We start from the raw sequence: 23,836 nt of genomic DNA on the forward strand, positions 1-23,836 counted from the left end.
AAGATATATGAATGAGTGATGGTACAGAACGGCATAGGCAAGATGCAGTAGATGGTATCGAGTACAGTATATACATATGAGATGAGTAATGTAGGGTATATAAACATAAAGTGGCATAGTTTAAAGTGGCTAGTGACTTCAACTATTTGCACATTGTTACAACACTGTACATACATACTATGACATTTGGAATGTCTTTATTCTTTTGAAACTTTTGTGAGTGTAATGTTTACTGTTAATTTATGATTCTTTATTTGACTTTTGTTTAGTATCTATTTCACTTCCTTCGGCAATGTAAACATATGTTTCCCATGTCAATAAACCCCTTTGAATTTAAATTGAATTAAGAGAGAGAGAAAGCCTCAAGATTAGACCGGGCGCAGTCTACTACCCCACACCAGACCACCACCTCTACCAGACCAGAGAGGCAGCCCCCTGGCCCAGACCTGGCCCCCCTCCACGGGGCCCAACAGCAGGACCAGCGCAGCTGTGTGGAGGCCCTAGGAGGACAGGAGAATTCTGTAGGAATTCAGTACATCCAGTAAACACACACACACACACACACACACACATACACACACTCTCACACAAACACACACACAATCAAATCAAATTGTAATTGTCATGTGCTGAATACAACAGGTGTAGATCTTACAGTGAAATGCTTACTTACAAGTCCTTAACCAACAATGTAGTTCAAGAAATAGAGTTAATAAAATATTTACTAAATAAACTAAAGTTTAAAAAATCGAATCAATCAAAAAGTAGCACAATACATTTACATAACAATAACAAGGATTTATACAGGGTGTTACAGTACAGAGTCAATGTGGAGGCTATATACAGGGGGTTACGGTACAGAGTCAATGTGGAGGCTATATACAGGGGGTACCGGTACAGAGTCAATGTGGAGGCTATATACAGGGGGTTATGGTACAGAGTCAATGTGGAGGCTATATACAGGGGGTTATGGTACAGAGTCAATGTGGAGGCTATATACAGGGGGTACCGGTACAGAGTCAATGTGGAGGCTATATACAGGGGGTTATGGTACAGAGTCAATGTGGAGGCTATATACAGGGGGTTATAGTACAGAGTCAATGTGGAGGCTATATACAGGGGGTTATGGTACAGAGTCAATGTGGAGGCTATATACAGGGGGTACCGGTACCGTGTCAATGTGTGGGGCTAAAGGTTAGTCGAGGTCATTTGTAAAGTGACTATGCATAGATAATAAACAGAGAGTAGAAGCAGTGTCAAAACAAAAGGGTGGGGTCAATGTAAATAGTCCGGTGGCCATTTGATTAATTGTTCAGCAGTCTTATGGCTTGGGGGTAGAAGCTGTTAAGGAGCCTTCTGGACCTAGACTTGGCACTCCGGTACTGCTTGCCGTGCGGTAGCAGAGAGAACAGTCTATGACTTGGGTGACTGGAGTCTCTGACAAAAAAATTTGTCACACAACTATTGCACTAAACGTGAGCAAAAGAGAAGGAATGCTTGCTGTTATCCATTGTTCTTAACAACTTAGCAGTTAATAGTTACTGTTTTATACAGTGTTATTCTTTCTTCTTGCAACATGAAATCACAGGGCCTAGACTCCCCAACCTTTGGACTGAAGAGTTTAGCACTGCAGTTCAACAAAAATCTTAAAGATGTTGACGTCATCATTCTGCGGGAGACATGGTGTAAGGCAGACATCGTCACTCACTGTCCCACAGGCTACAGAGGTAATCACGCTATCAAAGAAACACAGCTCTGTCAATAGAAGCAGAGACTCTGGAGGATTGATCATTTGGTACAAATCCCAACTACAAAATCGAATTGATCCCCTCAAAAAACCTGAAAAAATAACTTTTACAGACAGAAAAATATGTGTTGCTTTGCGCAATATACAATATGCATTCGGAAAGTATTCAGACCTCTTGACTTGTTCCATATTTTGCTACGTTACAGCCTTATTCTAAAATGTATTAAATAAAACATTTTCCTCATCAATCTACACACAATACCCCATTATGACAAAGCGAAAACAGGTTTTTAGAGATTTTAGCAAATTTATATCAAAAGAAAAATCAGAAATAACTTACTTGCATACAGTACCAGTCAAAAGTTTGGACAAACTTTTTTATTTGACTATTTTCTATTTGTATAATTTTTTTTAATTATTATTATTTACTGAAAATTATTATTAATTATTTGTATAATAATAATAGTCAAGACATAATATTCAATCGATTGGATATGATTTAAAAGGCACACACCTGTCTACATAAAGTCCCACAGTTGATAGGGCATGTCAGAGAAAAAGCCAAACCATGAGGTCGAAGGAATTGTCCGTAGAGCTCTGAGACAGGATTGTGTTGAGGCACAGATCTGGGGAAGGGTACCGAAAAAAATTCTGCAACATTGAATGTCCCCAAGAAAACAGTGGACTCCATTATTCTTAAATGGAAGATGCTTGGAACCATCAAGACTCTTCCTAGACCTGGGGGAGAAGGACCTTGGTCAGGGAGGTGACCAAGAACCCGATGGTCACTCTGACAGAGCTCCAGAGTTCCTCTGTCGAGATGGGAGAACCTTCCAGAAGGACAACCATCTCTGCAGCACTCCACCAATCAGGCCTTTAGGGTAGAGTGGCCTGACGGAAGCCACTCCTCAGTAAAAGGTACATAACAGCCCTCTTGGAGTTTGCCAGAAGGCACCTAAAGGACTCTCAGACCATGAGAAATAAGATTCTCTGGCCTGATGAAACCAATATAGAACTCTTTGGCCTGAATGCCAAGCATCACGTCTGGAGGAAACGTGGCACCATCCCTACGGTGAAGTATGGCGGTGGCAACATCATGCTGTGGGGATGTTTTTCAGCGGTAGGGACTGGGAGACTAGTCAGGATCGAGGGAAAGATGAACAGAGCAAAGTACAGACAGATTGAAGGTTCACCTTCCAACAGGACAACGACCCTAAGCACACAGCCAAGACAATCACAGCCTATAGGGAGGAGGTCAGAGACCTGACCGTGTGGTCAACAACCTCTCTCTCAACGTGATCAAGACAAAGGAGATGATTGTGGACTACAGGAAAAGGAGGACCGAGTATGCCCCCATTCTCATCGATGGGGATGCAGGGGAGCAGATTGAGAGCTTCAAGTTCCTTGGTGTCCACATCACCAACAAACTAACATGGTCCAAGCACACCAAGACAGTCGTGAAGAGGGCACGACAAAACCTATTCCCCCTCAGGAGACTGAAAAGATTTGGCATGGGTCCTCAGATCCTCAAAAGGTTTTACAGCTGCACAATCGAGAGCATCCTGACGGGTTGCATCAATGCCTGGTATGGCAACTGCTCGGCCTCCGACCGCAAGGCACTACAGAGGGTAATGCGTACGGCCCAGTACTTCACCGGGGCCAAGCTGCCTGCCATCCAGGACCTCTACACCAGGCACTGTCAGAAGGCACTAAAAATGGCCAAAGACTCCAGCCACCCAAGTCATAGACTGTTCTCTCTGCTACCGTACGACAAGCAGTACCGGAGTGCCAAGTCTAGGTCCAATAGGGTTCTAAACAGCTTCTACCCCCAAGCTACAAGACTCCTGAACAGCGAATCAAATGGCTACCCAGACTATTTGCATTGTCCCCCCCCTTCTATGCTCCTGTTACTCTTTGTTGTTATCATCTATGCATAGTCACTTTAATAACTCTACCTACATGTACATATTACCTCAATTACCTCGACTATAACAGGTGCTCCCACACATTGACTCTGTACCGGTACCCCCTGTATTATTAATGTAATTTACTGCTGCTCTTTAATTATTTGTTACTCTTATTTCTTACATTATTTTTTATATTTCTTTCTTGTAAATAAACAAAAAAATGGTTGGTATTTTCTTAAAACTGCATTGGTGGTTAAGGGCTTGTAAGTTAGCATTTCACTTTAAAGTCTACACCTGTTGTATTGTGCATGTGACAAATAAAATTTGATTTGATTTCAGTTTATTATTATTATTATTATTATTAATGATTAATTGTTTATTTTTTTTAAACCTGTTTTTGCTTTGTCATTATGGGGTATAATGTGTAGATCGATGAGGAAAACACTATTTAATACATTTTAGAATAAGGCTTTAACGTGACAAAATGTGGAAAAAGTCAAGAGGTCTGAATACTTACCGAATGTTGTAGTAATGTACGAGTCACTCAAATATCAAATGAATACACAATAGTCACGTCAAAATGTATAGAATTTCAAGAAAAAAGGGCTATACAACGGCAATATGTTCTGTACACCCCATGACCATATTTGTGGAATTGCAAGAAATAACCTTTTTCTGCAATGGAGGTCTGAGTGAAAAAGTTTGGGAACCCCTGGACTGTTTTTGCCTTGTCATTATGGGGTATTATGGGCTATTTAATAAATTTTAGAATAGGGCTTTAACGTGACAAAATGTGGGAAAAGTAACACGTTCTGTATTCTTCTAGAACGCACTGTATATTCTCCCTTCAGAATCCCCATGTTACTCAAAGGAGATATTTTCCACCCTTGAGGAAGAGACGTGCCATTTCCAGACCCAGGGAAATGTGCTCATCTGTAGGGACACAAATACGCACACGGGAACACTACCTGATCTAACGACCACACGAGGGGACAGCTTTATTACAGGCCATACTGTTTCTAACTGCCTTAATCTCCCCCCCATAGAAACAACAGTGACAGCACCATCAACAAAAACGGAAGGGATCTGTTACAGCTCTGTCGAAGCCTGGGTCTGTACTTTGTCAATGGTATTTTACAAGGACTCTTTGGGGAGATTCAACTACTGCTCACCTCTTGTCCACAGCACAGTCAATGTATGATTACAGACATTGACCCTTTCTCTCTCAGCTCATTCACTGTCAAGCCAGACATGGAAACAACCACTCATTCACAGCCCAGTAAGCTGTACAACATCAGAAAGGCATTCAGATGGTTCTAAAATAGCACAGAAGAATACCAGAAAGCAACCGGTAATCAAAAAATCCAGACACTCCTAACTTTCTGTATACCACATACACTCACACCAAAGAAGACATCAACGTAGCAGTAAAAAAACATTAACAATATATTCAGGCATACAGCAAAAGAAGCACAACTAAAATAAAGACTACAGATGATTTGATACAGATTGTAAATTAACAGGAAAAACATAAACACTTTCCAACCAAAAGCTCAGAGACCCAAATAATGGTGAATTACGCCTTCATTGCTGTGACACTTTAAAACTCTATAAACGTACACTCAGAACTAAAAAAAAAAAAAGCCCAGTACAACAGCAAGCAACTGCCATTAATTAAAGAGTCCAAATACAAACAACTTCTGGCAAAATTGGAACCCCCCCCCAAAAAAAAACATTTTTCTAAACAACAGGAATTAGTGATACAAAATGGTGACATATGGACAACCCATTTTAAAACACTCTACAACACCGGTCAAATTGGCATCCTACGTGAGATGCTCAAACTCACTAGAACAAAATGTCAATTAGCTATATTAAAACAGTTTCATTTGATCCTGCGTGTAGGTTATTTCCCGAACATCTGGAACCAAGGACTCATAACCCCAATCTTTAACGGAGACAAATTTGATGCTAACAATTCCAGAGGCATTTGTGTGAACAGTAACCTGGGGAAGGTTTTCTGAAGTATTATAAATGTAAGAGTTCTAAACTTCCTTAATAAACACAACGTCTTGAGTAAAAGCCAAATTGGATTTATACCAAAACATCACATGACTGATCATATTTACACCAAAACATTGCACAACCAATCATATTTACACCCTACACACCCTGATAGATAAACATGTCCACCAAAATAATAACAAAATATACATTTGCTTTATTGACTTCTAAAAAGCATTTGATTCTATTTGGCATACTGTTCTACAAAGTCATTGAAACTGGTGTATGGAGTAAAATATATGACATAATTAAATCAATACGTGCAGCATCAAAATTCGCAGGAAAATGTAATAATTGTTTAACCAGGGTCAGGGCTTTTCGCCAGGGTTGCATTCTCAGCCCCATGCTCTTCAATATTTACACCAACGAATTAGGCACTATTCTAGAAAAATCCTCAGCCCCTAGTGTTAGTCTCCACAGTTCAGAGGTTAAATGCCTGCTCTTCATATATGACATGCACCTGCTGTCACCCACAGCACATGGCCTACAGCAGAGCCTGGACCTGCTGGAGCAGTAAACCCCAAAAATAGTAAAATAATGATTTTCCAGAGAAGATTGAGATCTCAGGGACTTAGACCAAAGTTCTCAATTGGTACAAAATATATAGACTATTGCACACACTACAATTACTTAGGTTTAAATATATAGAGTACTGCACACACTACAATTACTTAGGTTTAAATATATAGAGTACTGCACACACTACAATTACTTATGTTTAAATATATAGAGTACTGCACACACTATAATTACTTATGTTTAAATATATAGAGTACTGCACACACTACAATTACTTAGGTTTAAATATATAGAGTACTGCACACACTACAATTACTTATGTTTAAATATATAGAGTACTGCACACACTATAATTACTTATGTTTAAATATATAGAGTACTGCACACATTACAATTACTTAGGTTTAAAATAAGCTCTACTGGACACCTTAATGAGGCAGTGAATTAACTGAGAGAGGGCATTATACGCCATTAAAAAACTAATTTAAATTCAAATACCTTGGCTTAAACGAATTTAATGTGTTATTGAACCAATTGAACTTTATGACAGTGAGGTGTGGGGTCCACTTGCAAAACAAGATTTCACCCAATGGGACAAACAACCCATTGAAACCCTGCATGCAGAGTTCTGTAAGATTCTTCTACTTGTCTAGAGGAAACCTACAAAGAATTAATGTAGGGCAGAATTAGGCCAATATCCACACATAATACAAACAAAAAAGTGCAATTCAGTTTAGTAAACATCTAAAATACAGTGACCCCATCTCATATCATTACCAAGCCCTGCAATACCAAGAGATGAGCAAGGAAAAGAGTCCCCTCATCCAGCTGGTCCTGGGGCTGAGTTCACAAACCTGTTCTACTAACACACTGAAGCCTCAGTCCCCTCATCCAGCTGGTCCTGGGACTGAGTTCACAAACCTGTTCTACTAACACACTGAAGCCTCAGTCCCCTCATCCAGCTGGTCCTGGGGCCGAATTCACAAACCTGTTCTACTAACACACTGAAGCCTCAGACCCCTCATCCAGCTGGTCCTGGGGCTGAGTTCACTAACCTGTTCTACTAACACACTGAAGCCTCAGTCCCCTCATCCAGCTGGTCCTGGGGCCGAATTCACAAACCTGTTCTACTAACACACTGAAGCCTCAGTCCCCTCATCCAGCTGGTCCTGGGGCCGAATTCACAAACCTGTTCTACTAACACACTGAAGCCTCAGACCCCTCATCCAGCTGGTCCTGGGGCTGAGTTCACTAACCTGTTCTACTAACACACTGAAGCCTCAGTCCCCTCATCCAGCTGGTCCTGGGGCCGAATTCACAAACCTGTTCTACTAACACACTGAAGCCTCAGTCCCCTCATCCAGCTGGTCCTGGGGCTGAGTTCACAAACCTGTTCTACTAACACACTGAAGCCTCAGGACCAGAACATCCAATCAATCAGAATAAAACACATTACAACACAGTCAAAACAAAACTACATTACTTATTGGGAAACACAAGCACAAAGCAAAATTCAGTGCTGTCTGGCCCTAAATCGACAGTCCACCATGGCAAACTATTAGACCATGGTTACTGATCAAAACCTTAGGAAATCAATGACAAAGTATAGGCTCAGTGAGCACAGCCTTGCCATTGAGAAGGGTAGACACAGGAAAAGCTGGCTCCCTGTAGAGGAAAGGCTGTGCAACCACTGCACAACAGGAAAACCTGGCTCCCTGTGGAGGAAAGGCTGTGCAACCACTGCACCACAGCAGAACCTGAGACGGAAAATATAAAACAATCAGAGTGCTGTTTCCCCAAATTTGAAACCCTTATTCAAGGTTTCAAAGACCTCTCTGATGAGAGTAGGCTACCCATCCTGTTGGGGGAGGACGCATAGAGCTGTGGGTTAGCAGCGCACTACATTGCTGCCTGCTATAAGATGAGGGACAGTGTCTGACAGACCAATCAACCTGCACATGTCCTCTACTGTATGCTTATTGTTATTGTTATTGTCCATTGTATGGTTATTTTGACCCTTGATTATTGTTTTTTTTATTTTATAGTATGTTTATTATTTTACAATAAAAAATCTAATAAAAAAGACAGCAATACTAACAATGACATTCATTGTACTGTTGAATGGGATGGCCTATTTAGAGGACAAAACAAAACTCACACACACATAATAAAACTAAATCCTATTAGGTGGTACATGTATAGGAAGACAGCATATAGTCACTACAAGCAGTAATAATGTAGTTAAGCCAAAAATAAATATTGAGTGGAGTACAGCACGACCCTTGATTATTGTTGTTACTGATTGTCCCGTTGACAATCCTGATTATTATTGTTGTTAATATTTTAAAGTAATCACTTAATTCCAAAGTACACTTTGGCAATATGTACATTATTACATCATGCCAATAAAGCAATTTGAATTGAATACAATTCAGAGAGAGAGAGAGAGAGAGAGAGAGTCACATGATTGACCAATGACTGAACAGTAACCACCTAGATGCATTATTCAGAGACCAACTGACAACCTGGCTATACCTTACAGTCTTTGTATGCTGGCATGAGGGAGAGAGAGCGAGCGAGAGAGACCGATAGAGATAGAGCTGGTACGCAGGGAGGGAGGGAAGGAAGAAAGAAGGGATGTGAGAGAACTGGAGACAGAAGTAGATAGAGAAAGAGTGAAAGAGGAGCCTGGAAAGAGGAGCGAGTTACAGAGATAATAGAGAAGAGGATGCCTACCTCTCTCCAGATGGGCAGTGCCCCAGCAGGGTCACACAGCAGGCAGGGGTGGAGACTAATATAGTCCCAGGCTCTGCTGCCAGCTCCAGGGAGGTAGGCCACACTCACCAGGTCATCCATACTTTCACTGCACAGGTCCCAAACGTTCCCTCATATTAACCGTGTGTGTGTGTGTGTGTGTGTGTGTGTGTGTGTGTGTGTGTGTGTGTGTGTGTGTGTGTGTGTGTGTGTGTGTGTGTCTAACCTGATAGGACGGGTGATGAGTAGAGGAGATGAATGCTGCAGTGTCTTTTGCATAGCTGAAGACTGACGAGTTAGTCAATCGCTCTCTCTCTCTCTCACACACACACACACACACACACACACACACACACACACACACACACACACACACAAACACCTGCTGCTCACACTGCATCATGAGATTCAGTAAACTTTGTACCCCTTGTCTGTTTTATGGCTGTTCGTTACGAGGCTGTAAGAGGAAACAGTGGTTGATCTCACATATGTTTAGCTATTTACTTAGCTGGGATACTACGTCTTCTATCTTTACTCAAATATGATATATTATACACTAGGAAGTGGGCCGGGTTCTCTGCGGGTAGGAATACCACAAAGCTTTATGGATCATTTAGGGAACTTCTGCAACCACAAGACAATCTCAGGACATTGCTAGGACAACCTAGATAACATGTTGAATTTGGCCTTTACTACTATAGCCCATAGAAACGCATTGAATAACACATTCATAAAAGGCAAAAAATAAAATAATATGGAATAAGGTTTTGAAGTGTCTGTCCTAAGAAAACTCAGGAAATATATTCTGTATAGATTTTTTTGACACGTATTTAACACAGAACTAAACTCAGCATAAAAAGGTTTAAACACTGTTTCCCATGCTTGTTTAATTAACCATAAACAATTAATGAACATGCACCTGAGGAACGGTCGTTAAGACACTAACAGCTTACAGACGGTAGGCAATTAAGGTCACAGTTATGAAAACTTAAGACACTAAAGAGGCCCTTCTACTGACTCTGAAAAACAACAAAAGAAGGATGCCCAGGGTCCCTGCTCATCTGCGTGAACGTGCATTAGACATGCTGCAAGGAGGCATAAGGACTGCAGATGTGGCCAGGGCAATAAATTGCAATGTCCGTGGTGTGAGACGTCTAAGACAGCGCTACGGGGAGACAGGACGGACAGCTGATCATCCTCGCAGTGGCAGACCATGTGTAACAACACCTGCACAGGATCGGTACTTCCAAGCATCACACCCGCGAGACAGGTACAGGATGGCAACAACAACTGCCCGAGTTACACCAGGAACGCACAATCCCTCTATCAGTGCTCAGACTGTCCGTAATAGGCTGAGAGGCTGGACTGAGGGCTTGTAGGCCTGTTGTAAGGCAGGTCCTCACCAGATATCACAGGCAACAACGTCGCCTATGGGCACAAACCCACTGTCGCTGGACCAGACAGGACTGGCAAAAAGTGCTCTTCACTGACGAGTCGCGGTTTGATCTCACCAGGGATGATGGTCGGATTTGCGTTTATCGTCGAAGGAATGAGCATTACACCGAGGCCTGTGCTCTGGAGCGGATCGATTTGGAGGTGGAAGGTCCATCATGGTCTGGGGCGGTGTGTCACAGCATCATCGGAGCTTGTTGTCATTGCAGGAAATCGCAACACTGTGCTTTACAGGGAAGACATCCTCCTCCCTCATGTGGTACCCTTCCGGCAGACCCATCCTGACATGACCCTCCAGCATGCCAACGCCACCAGCCATACTGCTCGTTCTGTGCGTGATTTCCTGCAAGACAGGAATGTCAGTGTTCTGCCATGGCCAGCGAAGAGCCCGGATCTCATTCCCATTGAGCACGTCTGGGACCTGTTGGATCGGATGGTGAGGGCTAGGGCCATTCCCCCCAGAAATGTCCGGGAACTTGCAGGTGCCTTGGTGGAAGAGTGGGATAACATCTAACAGCAAGAACTGGCAAATCTGGTGTAGTCCATGAGGAGGAGATGCACTGCAGTACTTAATGCAGCTGGTGGCCACACCAGATACTGACTGTTACTTTTGATTTTTGATTTTGACCTTTGTTCAGGGAGACATTATTCCATTTCTGTTGGTCACATGTCTGTGGGAACTTGCTTAGTTTATGTCTCAGTTGTTGAATCTTGTTATGTTCATTCAAATATTTACACATGTTGAGTTTGCTGAAAATAAACGCAGTTGACAGTGAGAGGACATTTCTTTTTTTTCTGAGTTTACCGCCATTCATTTGTATGGGTTACCTTCAAACGAGTCACGTGGGGCATGTGGGGGTCATAGAGCAAAATGGAGAACGCCATCGTGTTCGCGAGAGTCTTCCCCAACCGTACGGATGCTACATACGTTTTTTGTGAGATTTTCGACCATGTCTCTTGGTCTGACAAACATTGCAGTAGCTCAGCCAGCTTCCACCGCAGATGAAGAAGACTGACATACTGTTTAGGCGGAAGCGGTGGACTGAGACGCAACATTTTATGGGGATTTTTTTTATTATGTTACTTAGATTGAAGCACGGGTGCTTCAACAGACTCTTAAGGAGTTCTTAAATACTAGGAGATAGTATGAGATAGTAGGAGATAGTAGATCGAAGGAGATCGTAGGACTTAGTAGGAGATAGTATGAGATAGTAGGAGATAGTAGGAGATAGTAGGAGATAGTAGGAGATAGTAGATCGAAGGAGATCGTAGGACTTAGTAGGAGATAGTAGGAGATAGTAGGAGATAGTAGGAGATATTAGGAGATAGTAGCAGATAAAACAACATGAAGGGGAGGAAAAGTTGAGTTTCAGGCTGTGTGTGTGTGTGTGTGTGTGTGTGTGTGTGTGTGTGTGTGTGTTATTGTGGGGATGGAGGACAACCTCACAACAGGAGCACAGAGAGAAATAGCTCTGCTTGTCTTGAGGAAGGGGAGATCCTTCCATCCCCCACTCCCTCTCACCTACCCAGTCTCACATTCTTCACCATCTTTCCCTCCTCTCCCTCCCTAAGACCTCTGTTGAAACACACGGCAGTCTACGTGCACACACACACACGCACATACACACGCACACACACGCACACACACACACACACACAGAGACACAGACACCAATGTAACTTAGAGAGCAGGAGAAGAGTTAAGAAACAATGTATTTTTTAAATTATTTCTGTCTTTTCCTGTCTACCTCCCACCGTTTCCTCCATATTTAGCTCTCTCTCTCACACTGCCTCTCAACTTTCCTCTCTGTCCCTCAGAGAGACCAGTCTGTAGTCATTAGTTAGAGATGACCACTGTATAAACAGCTCAGCAGCCTGTGGGTCAACACAGACTTCTGGTCAGGTTAAAAAGGGCTTTTAAAGTGGATTGATGTCAACCTGTCTGTCTGCCTGCCTGCCTGCCTGCCTGCCTGCCTGCCTGTCTGTCTGTCTGTCTGTCTGTCTGTCTGTCTGTCTGTCTGTCTGTCTGTCTGCCTGCCTGCCTGCCTGTCTGTCTGTCTGTCTGTGTCTCTTTGGGGTTTTATTTCTTATTTAAGACCAATATTTACCCAGCAGCCCCAGGTTGAGATTACCTCATATCTCCATCCAGCTGTGCTTTCTCAGTATTTCAACGACTACCACTGGAATGTCGCCGTTTACCCTCCCGCCAGGAGCCAGGACGAGAGAGAGAGAGAGAGAGAGAGAGAGAGAGAGAGAGAGAGAGAGAGAGAGAGAGAGAGAGAGAGAGAGAGAGAGAGAGAGAGAGAGAGAGAGAGAGAGAGAGAGAGAGAGAGAGAGAGAGAGAGAGAGGTGGGGGGCAGGTCAGGGAGAAGAGGTTAGAGATTAAGGAGAACTACTCAACTTTGAGTGCTGACACACACACACCTGAACACACATATCATACCATTCCAGTGGAGGCTGGTGAGGGGAGGGCGGCTCATAATAATGGCTGGAACGGAACAAATGCAATGGCATCAAACCATGTGTTTGATGTATTTGATTCCATTCAACTGATTCCGCGACAGCCATTACCACAAACCTTTCCTCCCCAATTAATGTACCGCCAACCTCCTGTGCACCAAACGCTGTTGTACTGTGCCCCCCCAGACCCAGACCATATGGCTTTTCCGGTTCAGTGGTATGGATGAGTGTGCTTTCTGAGTATGAATTGTTGTTCTGAAGAGGGTTGTGAGTTTGCACTCCAGGTCAGGATGAAGTGTCCCACAGCGTTCCAGTGTGGATAAGGTCCATTCCTGAGGACCCCTAGTTAAACCCTGGCCTTCTCTCTTTCTCTCCTCTCCTCTACTTCTCTCCTTCTTTTCTCTCTTACTCAGGCCTCTCCTCCTCTGGCCTCATCTCCTCTCTTATTCAGGCCTCTCCTCTTCTCTCCTCCTCTCCTCACTTACTCAGGCCTCTCCTCCTCTGGCCTCCTCTCCTCTCTTATTCAGGTCTCTCCTCCTATGGCCTCCTCTCCTCTCTTATTCAGGCCTCTCCTCTTCTCTCCTTCTCTCCTCTCTTATTCAGGCCTCTCCTCTTCTCTCCTTCTCTCCTCTCTTATTCAGGCCTCTCCTCCTCTGGCCTTCTCTCCTCTCTTATTCAGGTCTCTCCTCATATGGCCTCCTCTCCTCTCACATTCAGGTCTCTCCTCTTCTGGCCTTCTCTCCTCTCTTATTCAGGTCTCTCCTATTCTGGCCTCCTCTCCTCTCTTATTCAGGTCTCTCCTCTTCTGGCCTTCTCTCCTCTCTTATTCAGGTCTCTTCTCCTCTGGCCTTCTCTCCTCTCTTATTCAGGTCTCTCCTCTTCTCTCCTCCTCTCCTCTCTTATTCAGGAATCTCCTCTTCTCTCCTCCTATCCTCTCTTACTCAGGCCTCTCCTCCTCTGGCCTCCTCTCCTCTCTTATTCAGACCTCTCCTCTTCTCTCCTCCTATCCTCTCTTACTCAGGCCTCTCCTCCTCTGGCCTCCTCTCCTCTCTTATTCAGGCCTCTCCTCTTCTCTCCTCTCTTCCTCTCCTCTCTTACTCAGGCCTCTCCTCTTCTGGCCTCCTCTCCTCTCTTATTCAGGCCTCTCCTCTTCTCCTCTCCTCTCTTATTCAGGACTCTCCTCTTCTCTCCTCCTATCCTCTCTACTCAGGCCTCTCCTCTCCTCTCCTCTTCTCTCCTCTCCTCTCTTATTCAGGACTCTCCTCTTCTCTCCTCCTATCCTCTCTACTCAGGCCTCTCCTCTCCTCTTCTCTCCTCCTCTCCTCTCTTATTCAGGACTCTCCTCTTCTCTCCTCCTATCCTCTCTACTCAGGCCTCTCCTCGCCTCTTCTCTCCTCCTATCCTCTCTTACTCAGGCCTCTCCTCCTCTAGCCTTCTCTCCTCTCTTATTCAGGCCTCTCCTCTTCTCTCCTTCTCTCTACTCAGGCCTCTCCTCTTCTCTCCTCTCTACTCAGGCCTCTCCTCTTCTCTCCTCTCTACTCAGGCCTCTCCTCTTCTGGCCTCATCTCTTCATCTCTTTCTCTGCCCTTCTCTCTGGCATCGCTCATCTCTTATTCAGGCCTCTCCTCTTCTCTCCTCTCTACTCAGGCCTCACCTCTTCTCTCCTCTCTACTCAGGCCTCTCCTCTTCTGGCCTCATCTCTTCATCTCTTTCTCTGCCCTTCTCTCTGGCATCGCTCATCTCTTATTCAGGCCTCTCCTCTTCTGGACTCCTCTTCTCTCCTCCTCTCCTCTCTACTCAGGCCTCATCTCTTCCTCTCTTCCTCTGCCTTCCTCCTTTGGCCTACTCTCCATATTTACTACTCTCCCCTGCCATCTTCCTCTCCTTCTTTCCTCCCCTCTTCTCCTCCGACCTCCCCTCCAGGCCTATATCGCTGTGTGGATACTGTCCTCCTATCATGGGAACCAGCAGCTATTTACACTCCTTTGCACCAGAAAGCCTTGTGGTGGACAGTGACAGTTGGAAATGTACTATTTGGTGTCTTTCTCTCTCTGGCCTGTGTAAGTGGAGGAGAGAGAGAGAAGAGAGCAAACAGCACTGAATGACCCTTGGGTTGGACTGGCTCTCCTGTCCACTACCTCGTTGAGGCCTCAAGCAGATGGACAACACATCAAATGGTGGTCAAATCTCACAGGCTTAAGCTCCTGCTCTTCTTTCATACCCGACCCAGCTCACAGTTCACTTCTGAACCGGACTCTGTTTAGAAGTATGAGGACATGAAAGGCGTGTCGCTGAGGGAAAGGACAGAAGAGACTTAAAACAGCAGGACCGTTGACGGTTTGGCGGTTGGACTCGAGCCAAAGAGGAACTCACCGTGTGGCGGTCTGACAGGATTTGGACACCTTAGGTGGGGATTACACAGATATTCAATAATCACCTAAAAGGTGTTGATTTTTACTATACTTTTAAGTTAAAATCATGATCTTTTGGCCCCAACTGCCTTACTAGGATTTTAAAATCTAGAATAAAACTAGGATTGATGTCTGCCAGTACACACCCAAGTCTGGCGACCGTGTCCAGTTCTCATCAGGCTTAAAGTGAATGGTGTTCACCTAAATCTAGCTACGGTTCAGATTCTACATTATTTTACTTGGTTGAATTCCTAAAGTTACAGGACTATATATTCATTACCTCCCCCCTCCATACAGATCCTTAAAGATTCAACACTTGTTGTGTGTGTTTTAAATGGAGAGGCCTCTGTGCTGCGTGATGTTGTCAGTGACATAAACCTCATGGAGATTCACACAAAGTCTAGTTCGGTGTCAAAACAGCTCACAGGCAGCTCTCTCCCCGCGACAGGCTACCGGGGCCGGTACTATGACCTCTGCTACGTTAATGCGAGTCACCAGGAGACAGGCACAACCGAAGAGGAACACACCTGACATCACCTGCATGAGAAGGCCACACCTGCCTATACCTACACCCCAGGCTCTTTCTCACACACACACACCTCTCAAACACACACACCTCTCTCACACACACACACGCACACCTCTCTCTCACACACACACACACACACACACACACACACACACACACACACACACACACACACACACACCTCTCTCACACACACACACCTCTCAAACACACACCCCTCTCACACACACACACCTCAGACACACACACACACACCTCTCACACATATCTCTCAAACACACACACCTCTCACACACACACACCTCACACACACACACACACCTCTCACACACACACCGGGCAGTCAAAGCGGAGGTGTGTGATCAACGTGGGCCAGCGTCAAGGTGGCTAACGTTCGGGAGAGGAAGAGGATGAGGATGTTCAGTCTGAACGAGGCCTTCGACGAGCTGTGGAGCAAAGAGCCGACCTTTGTCTACGAGAAGAGGCTGTCTCGTATCGAGACGCTCCGCCTCACAGTCGTCTACATCTCCTTCATGATGGACCTGTTAGGGAACACCTGACCTGATCACATAGAGCCCATCAGCATGATCAGAAGCAGATCGATTATGTCACACCCTGATCAGTTTCACCTGTCCTCCTTATTGTCTACACCCCCTCCAGGTGTCGCTTGTTTTCCCCAGTGTATTTATCCCTGTGTTTCCTGTCTCTCTGGGCCAGTGTATTTATCCCTGTGTTTCCTGTCTCTCTGTACTAGTGTATTTATCCCTGTGTTTCCTGTCTCTCTGTACCAGTGTATTTATCCCTGTGTTTCCTGTCTCTCTGGGCCAGTGTATTTATCCCTGTGTTTCCTGTCTCTCTGGGCCAGTGTATTTATCCCTGTGTTTCCTGTCTCTCTGGGCCAGTGTATTTATCCCTGTGTTTCCTGTCTCTCTGGGCCAGTGTATTTATCCCTGTGTTTCCTGTCTCTCTGGGCCAATGTATTTATCCCTGTGTTTCCTGTTTCTCTGGGCCAGTGTATTTATCCCTGTGTTTCCTGTCTCTCTGGGCCAGTGTATTTATCCCTGTGTTTCCTGTCTCTCTGGGCCAGTGTATTTATCCCTGTGTTTCCTGTCTCTCTGTACCAGTGTATTTATCCCTGTGTTTCCTGTCTCTCTGTACCAGTGTATTTATCCCTGTGTTTCCTGTCTCTCTGTACCAGTTTATTTATCCCTGTGTTTCCTGTCTCTCTGTGCCAGTTTGTCTTGTATGTTAGTCAAGTCAACCAGCGAGCGCCGCCCGAACAGGAAGAGGAGCCACCATGTCATGTTCTGACCTTAGGTCCTTTGTTTTGTCTTTTGTTTTAGTATGGTCAGGGCGTGAGTTGGGTGGGTTGTCTATGTTCGTTTTTCTATGATTTGCTCTTTCTGTGTTTGGCCTGGTATGGTTCTCAATCAGAGGCAGCTGTCAATCGTTGTCCCTGATTGAGAACCCTATTTAAGTAGCCCGTTTTCGATTGTGTTTTGTGGGTGGTTGTTTTCAGTCTTTATGTGTCTACACCAGACAGAACTGTTCCGGTTGTATCTTTGTTGTTTTGTTATTCAGTGTTCAGTTTACTTTATTAAAAAGATGAACACGTACAACGCTGCGCATTGGTCCTCACCTTCTTCCACCACAGACGATCGTTACACACCTTCGGTGGAAGTCGTGACATTTATGGTGGACCTAGACTGGAAAACACTTGATCAGGATCTGAGTGATGAGATGTCAGACTGATGATATTGATTATATTATTGTTTTTATGGAATGTCACATTTTAATGGGTCTGTGGTAACTATTTATACTTTTTTATAGTGTTGTAAAAAGTGTTATTAGCATTATTCTGGAAATAATTATTATCTTGCAAACACCTGGGTTCAGTTTACTTTTAATTCACCCCAAGTGAAATTATATGTGACTGAGCAAAACTACAACTCATTTTGTTTTAATAGGTTGAACTGAGTTGATTGTCATGGGTTCAATTATCATGGGAAATCAATGAGAATAGAAAACTTAATTGATGTCATTGAAAAATATGTAGGCTAGAGGAAGAACAACAGTATCCAACTGAAAGAGGTTTGTCTGTAGAAAATGAGGGGATCCAGATTGGGACAGATTGTGTTGTTTCATCATCAGCATCTAATTGTGTGAGAGGGTTCCAGAGTAGAGGTCATTAGATAGAGGTGATTAGAGAGGGTTCCAGGATAGAGGTCATTGGAGAGAGGTGATTAGAGAGGGTTCCATGGTAGAGGTCATTGGAGAGAGGTGATTAGAGAGGGTTCCAGGGTAGAGGTAATTGGAGAGAGGTGATTAGAGAGGGTTCCATGGTAGAGGTCATTGGAGAGAGGTGATTAGAGAGGGTTCCAGGGTAGAGGTCATTAGAGAGAGGTGATAAGAGAGGGTTCCGAGGTAGAGGTCATTAGAGAGAGGTGATTAGAGAGGGTTCCAGGATAGAGGTCATTGGAGAGAGGTGATTAGAGAGGGTTCCAGGGTAGAGGTCATTAGAGAGGGGTGGTTAGAGAGGGTTCCAGGGTAGAGGTCATTAGAGAGGGTTCCAGGATAGAGGTCATTGGAGAGGGTTCCAGGATAGAGGTGATTAGAGAGGGTTCCAGAGTAGAGGTGATTAGAGAGGTTTCCAGGATAGAGGTCATTGGAGAGGGTTCCAGGGTAGAGGTGATTAGAGAGGGTTCCAGGATAGAGGTCATTGGAGAGGGTTCCAGGATAGAGGTGATTAGAGAGGGTTCCAGAGTAGAGGTGATTAGAGAGGTTTCCAGGATAGAGGTCATTGGAGAGGGTTCCAGGGTAGAGGTGATTAGAGAGGGTTCCAGGATAGAGGTCATTGGAGAGGGTTCCAGGATAGAGGTGATTAGAGAGGGTTCCAGAGTAGAGGTGATTAGAGAGGTTTCCAGGATAGAGGTCATTGGAGAGGGTTCCAGGGTAGAGGTGATTAGAGAGGGTTCCAGAGTAGAGGTGATTAGAGAGGGTTCCAGGATAGAGGTCATTAGAGAGAGGTGGTTAGAGAGGGTTCAAGGATAGAGGTGATTAGATAGGGTTCCAGGGTAGAGATCATTAGAGAGGGGTGATTAGAGAGGGTTCCAGGGTAGAGGTCATTAGAGAGATGAGGGAAAACTACCTCATCAGCCTGTGTGTGTGCGTGTCACAGAAGTCAGTGACCTAGCCCTAGAGTGGTGTACTCTCCTATTAAAGGGCGGGCTACTCCATGGTCTGAACTACTGTGACACGCACACACGGTTCAATATAATAACATCATGCCATCCCCACTTATTACGGAGGCCTTTCATTATAACCAGGTGTATCTCTCTATAGGATACCAACCTCAACTGAAAAGGTTTCTGTGATTGTCACGAATTGCTCTTTTGCATAATATCTCAAATACATATTTAATCTTTCTCATGTCCTACTATTCATTCATGAGTCACTTGCAATACAGTTTTAAGAACAAATTCTTATTTACAATGACGGCTTGGGTGGGTTATCTGCCTTGTTCAGGGGCAGAACGACAGATGTTTTCCTTGTCAGCTCGGGATTCAATCTAGCAACCTTTCATTTACTGGTCCAATGCTCTAACCACTAGGCTACCTTCCGTTAATTGAGAAATGTATTAATGACGGTGGTCTTATGACGAAATCCGAATATAGTTTGGTCCCTATGTGTGTGTGTGTGTGTGTGTGTGTGTGTGTGTGTATATGCGTGCGCGCGCGTGTAGGTTCGCTCTCTGCGGCTTTCCCCTCCACGCACTTCCAATGTTTGCATTGCGCTCCAGCCGTCCACCGCATCAGCGACCCGCTGTGAGCTGGGATCCGCCCTGTGAGCTCCCTGGGCCGGCTTGCCTTTTAAACCTGAGCCGCTCTGCCGGGGTCCCAGCGGGGGGCAGAACCACTTAGCTGCATACCTTAGAGTAAAGACAAATAAACAGTCAATCTTCGGCTACGGAAAACCTGCTGTTTACCTTTCTCTTTTCTGATATAAATGGCTGAAGTTCTCACTGGCTTGTCTTTGTAGCATTAAAAAAAAGATTGAACCTTTCTTTAACTAGGAAAGGCATACAGTGATGCAGAATAGGTTATAGGCTACATATATTATCTGAATAAGCTATTGTCTAGGTCTGTTTTCATGACCTCATACAGGAATTAAGGCAAATTAAACCTGACTGTTTTGCGTATAGAAATCCATAAATATGTGTGGTCGTTTTGACACATCTAATTGCGCTTGAGTGCTCTATAGGGCAAAACGTGAAGAGGAAGATCTGACACCGCCGCTCCATCCCTTCCATTAGGTTTTTCAACAACTTGTCCGCTTTTAATACATTAAAAGATAGAACATTTTACTTTTTAATAGCGACAACATTTTACTTTTTAATAGCGACTGTGCTCATGCGCAAAACACAAAACATTCAGAAATAATTTCTGGGCGTTTTGTTGTTTTTGGCTCAGAAGGTCTAACAGACTATGAGCGACCTTATCCCGCCCACCCACCCCCCCTGACGTCACCTCACCATCTCACCCAATCACAGCGCTCCCCAAAATCCACACTCCGCGCGCTGCATGGTTATAAAGATATCCAACCGGCAGAGTACCTTCTCCGTGACACACGGAGCTGGCGCGAGACTGGATCAATGTTAACTGTCTACACTCCTCTCTGAAAGGGACAAAAGAGTGTGGGAGAGAGTGAGAGTGAGAAAAAGATAGAGAAATACGGATCTTTACTCCTGTCTTAAAGGGACAGGATCCAAACAGGTTTCCAGGATGCTGTGACCCTGGTCAGGGGTTTAGGTCATCGGTCAGGGTTTAAGGGATCAGGTTATGTTTGGGGACATGATGTGTTCCCCGGTGGGGTCTCGGTCTCCGGTCGACAGCGCTGGGAACAGTGAGGAAGAGATTGACCAACACCGGAGGCCACGTAGAGGCACCAGAAAACAGTGGGCAAGCCGAAGGAGACCGAGGGAGCAGGATGAAGATGAAGAAGATGAAGGGAACCAGAATATCCAAAGCCCGGGGAAGAAGAGGGGGAAGAGGAGAGGAAGTGACAGAAGTGACTGGAGTGACATCAGCAGTGTGAGCGGCCTACCCAGGTCTCTGGAGGACACGCAGAATCAGCGTGTCATGGCTAACGTACGGGAGCGACAGAGGACCCAGTCACTCAACCAGGCCTTCGCCTCGCTACGACAGATCATCCCCACGCTGCCCTCAGACAAACTCAGCAAGATCCAGACGCTCAAACTGGCCACGCGGTACATAGGTAGGCTACTTTCTGTTATACTCAATTAAGCAACCAATTAACCAATTCTACATTTGAGGCGCCAATCCGTTAAGCACTTGGGGCTGTAAATGTCATTACAAAAGGTGTCGATCAAAAAAAAGATGATGAAAGTGATGAGAATGATGAAGATTATTCTTATTCTAGACTTCCTCCACCACGTGCTGCAGGGCGAGGGGATGGGCCTGGATTTGGACGAGGCGCATGTGTCAGGAGCAGCCAGCTGTGGTTACGTGGCCCATGAGCGTCTGAGCTATGTCTTCTCAGTGTGGAGGATGGAGGAGGAAGCATGCTCGGGGTCTGCTACATCACACTAGTGCTCCCTCCACTGCAGGGGCACAACCAAACAGGGTAGGTTGTGGTTTTATTCCTCACAACTTTCTTACCCTCGTAACGGGATTGATGTACAACGCACAAATAAAGGCAAGTTCGATTACCAAATGACACTAGTCAATATCTGTTTTTTAACAAAATATTTAGTAACATGATTTAAATTTGATCAAAATATCAGACATGGTAACTAATCCAATATTGTATTTATCTACAGATTATCCAAGAGAATCCATACTGGTTGGGGTGGTTCAACATGCTACAACTGGACTGTGGTACACCGGAGAACGCAGGACTAAACGGCCTAGCATGATGGAACATCTCGTAACGACGAATGTTAGAGACATAAACAAAGATTTTACAACACTTTCTGTACTGTGTATCTCTATGGTGGGAGATATGCATGCTTGTTTCTGTGTGCTTGATTCCAACAATCCATAGGCCTTATAGGGGTCACACAGGGCAGATAATAGATCAAAAACCCATCCGTGGACAACTGTAGCTCATTATGGTCTGTTCTAGACTTCACACACAGACATAGAGACTGTCAGAATGCTCCACATGACCTCTACCACAGGAGGTTGGTGGCACCTTAATTGGGGGATAAGGGCTCATGGTAATGACTAGAGCGGAATTAGTGGAATGGTATCAAATACATCAAACACTTGGTTTCCATGGTTTCCAGGTGTTTGATGCCATTCCATTTGCTCCGTTCCGGCCATTACTACGAGCCGTCCTCCCCTCAGCACTCTCTACACTCTATTTCTCTCCATGGGGATTGGCAACAGATGAAGTTCCAGTCTTTGTATCAACAAACTCACACAAAGTTATACAGATTATTTTCTCCTGGCTTCTGAAATATAAATGTATTGATTGATGTTACAACGAAGAATGGGTCCATTTCTAAATGCATTTAAAATGTTGTAGTGTTGTAAATATCTTCTAATTATCTTCTGAAATAACAATTATTGTATGTTTGAGTTGACATTTTAGTCATTTAGCTGATGGTCTTATCCAGAGCGAGTAAATATACAGTAACAGTAGACTACCGATGTTCGCAGGGTTGAGGAGGTTACTTTCTAAATATCATCTGTTACTTGTCCAAAATTGTCATCAGCAATTTAATTTTGGGATTACCCAAATTTAGTAACATAAATCTGATTACTTTCCCCTTAACTGGCATTAGAAGACAAAAAATGATCCATAAAATGCATTTGGTGTGTCATCATACTGGTCTCTGACTTGTGGTCAGACTCGCTCAGGTGGAACAAATGTAAACTTGCATCTTTTTTTTCTCCAATGCTGAATTGAACGTAATTGAGAAAACAGAAAGTGATGTCATAATGTTGTTGTTTTTTCTTCTCGCAGACATCCTTTCTGAGTTTAAATCCAAGAAGTAATCATCAAGTTTTTCAAAGGTTATCTGTAATCTCATTAGAATATTTTTGCTGGTAATGTAACTGATTAGTTTAGTTGTAATCAGATTACATGTAACTGAGTTACTAAACCCTGGATGTTTAAAAAGGGCCAAGCTGGAGCCATATCCCATACAGGACGCTGCCATCTAACGGTTCAAATGAAACTGACACTACATAGAGAGAACGCCTGTACATCCAACAGCACAGGGTAACATACCACTACCCCTCTAATTTCACCACTACTCCTTTAACTTCACCACTACCCCTCTAACTTCACCACTACCCCTCTAACTTCACCACTACCCCTCTAATTTCACCACTACTCCTTTAAACTTCACCACTACCCCTCTAACTTCACCACTACTCCTTTAAACTTCACCACTACCCCTCTAACTTCACCACTACCCCTCTAACTTCACCACTACTCCTTTAAACTTCACCACTACCCCTCTAACTTCACCACTACTCCTCTAACTTCACCACTACCCCTCTAACTTCACCACTACCCCTCTAACTTCACCACTACCCCTCTAACTTCACCACTACCCCTCTAACTTCACCACTACTCCTCTAATTTCACCACTACCCCTCTAACTTCACCACTACCCCTCTAACTTCACCACTACCCCTCTAACTTCACCACTACCCCTCTAATTTCACCACTACCCCTCTAACTTCACCACTACCCCTCTAATTTCACCACTACCCCTCTAACTTCACCACTACCCCTCTAACTTCACCACTACTCCTTTAAACTTCACCACTACCCCTCTAACTTCACCACTACTCCTATAACTTCACCACTACTCCTTTAAACTTCACCACTACTCCTCTAACTTCCTGTAAAATGATTCTAGTGGAAAAACGGCGTCATGATACACTATTATGTTTGAGTTTATTGAATGCATTTCAATCATGGCACACAATCAATGAAGCGCTGTATCTGTCTAACC

At 44.3% G+C, this 23,836-nt stretch overlaps 1 protein-coding gene and 1 pseudogene across 1 annotated transcript; both read left to right on the plus strand.

The window, feature by feature from the left end:
• Positions 1–3,378: 3,378 nt before the first annotated feature.
• Positions 3,379–16,403, plus strand: LOC139391616 (uncharacterized; annotated as a pseudogene).
• A 4,278-nt stretch (positions 16,404–20,681) lies between these two features.
• On the plus strand, positions 20,682–21,452 carry LOC139392173 (twist-related protein-like). The gene is made up of 2 exons (XM_071139947.1): positions 20,682–21,117; positions 21,283–21,452. The coding sequence occupies exons 1-2, from the start codon at positions 20,682–20,684 to the stop codon at positions 21,450–21,452; spliced, it is 606 nt and encodes a 201-aa protein (XP_070996048.1).
• Positions 21,453–23,836: the final 2,384 nt, after the last annotated feature.

Source organism: Oncorhynchus clarkii, chromosome 32 (assembly GCF_045791955.1).
Source record: "Oncorhynchus clarkii lewisi isolate Uvic-CL-2024 chromosome 32, UVic_Ocla_1.0, whole genome shotgun sequence".
NCBI lineage: Eukaryota > Metazoa > Chordata > Actinopteri > Salmoniformes > Salmonidae > Oncorhynchus > Oncorhynchus clarkii.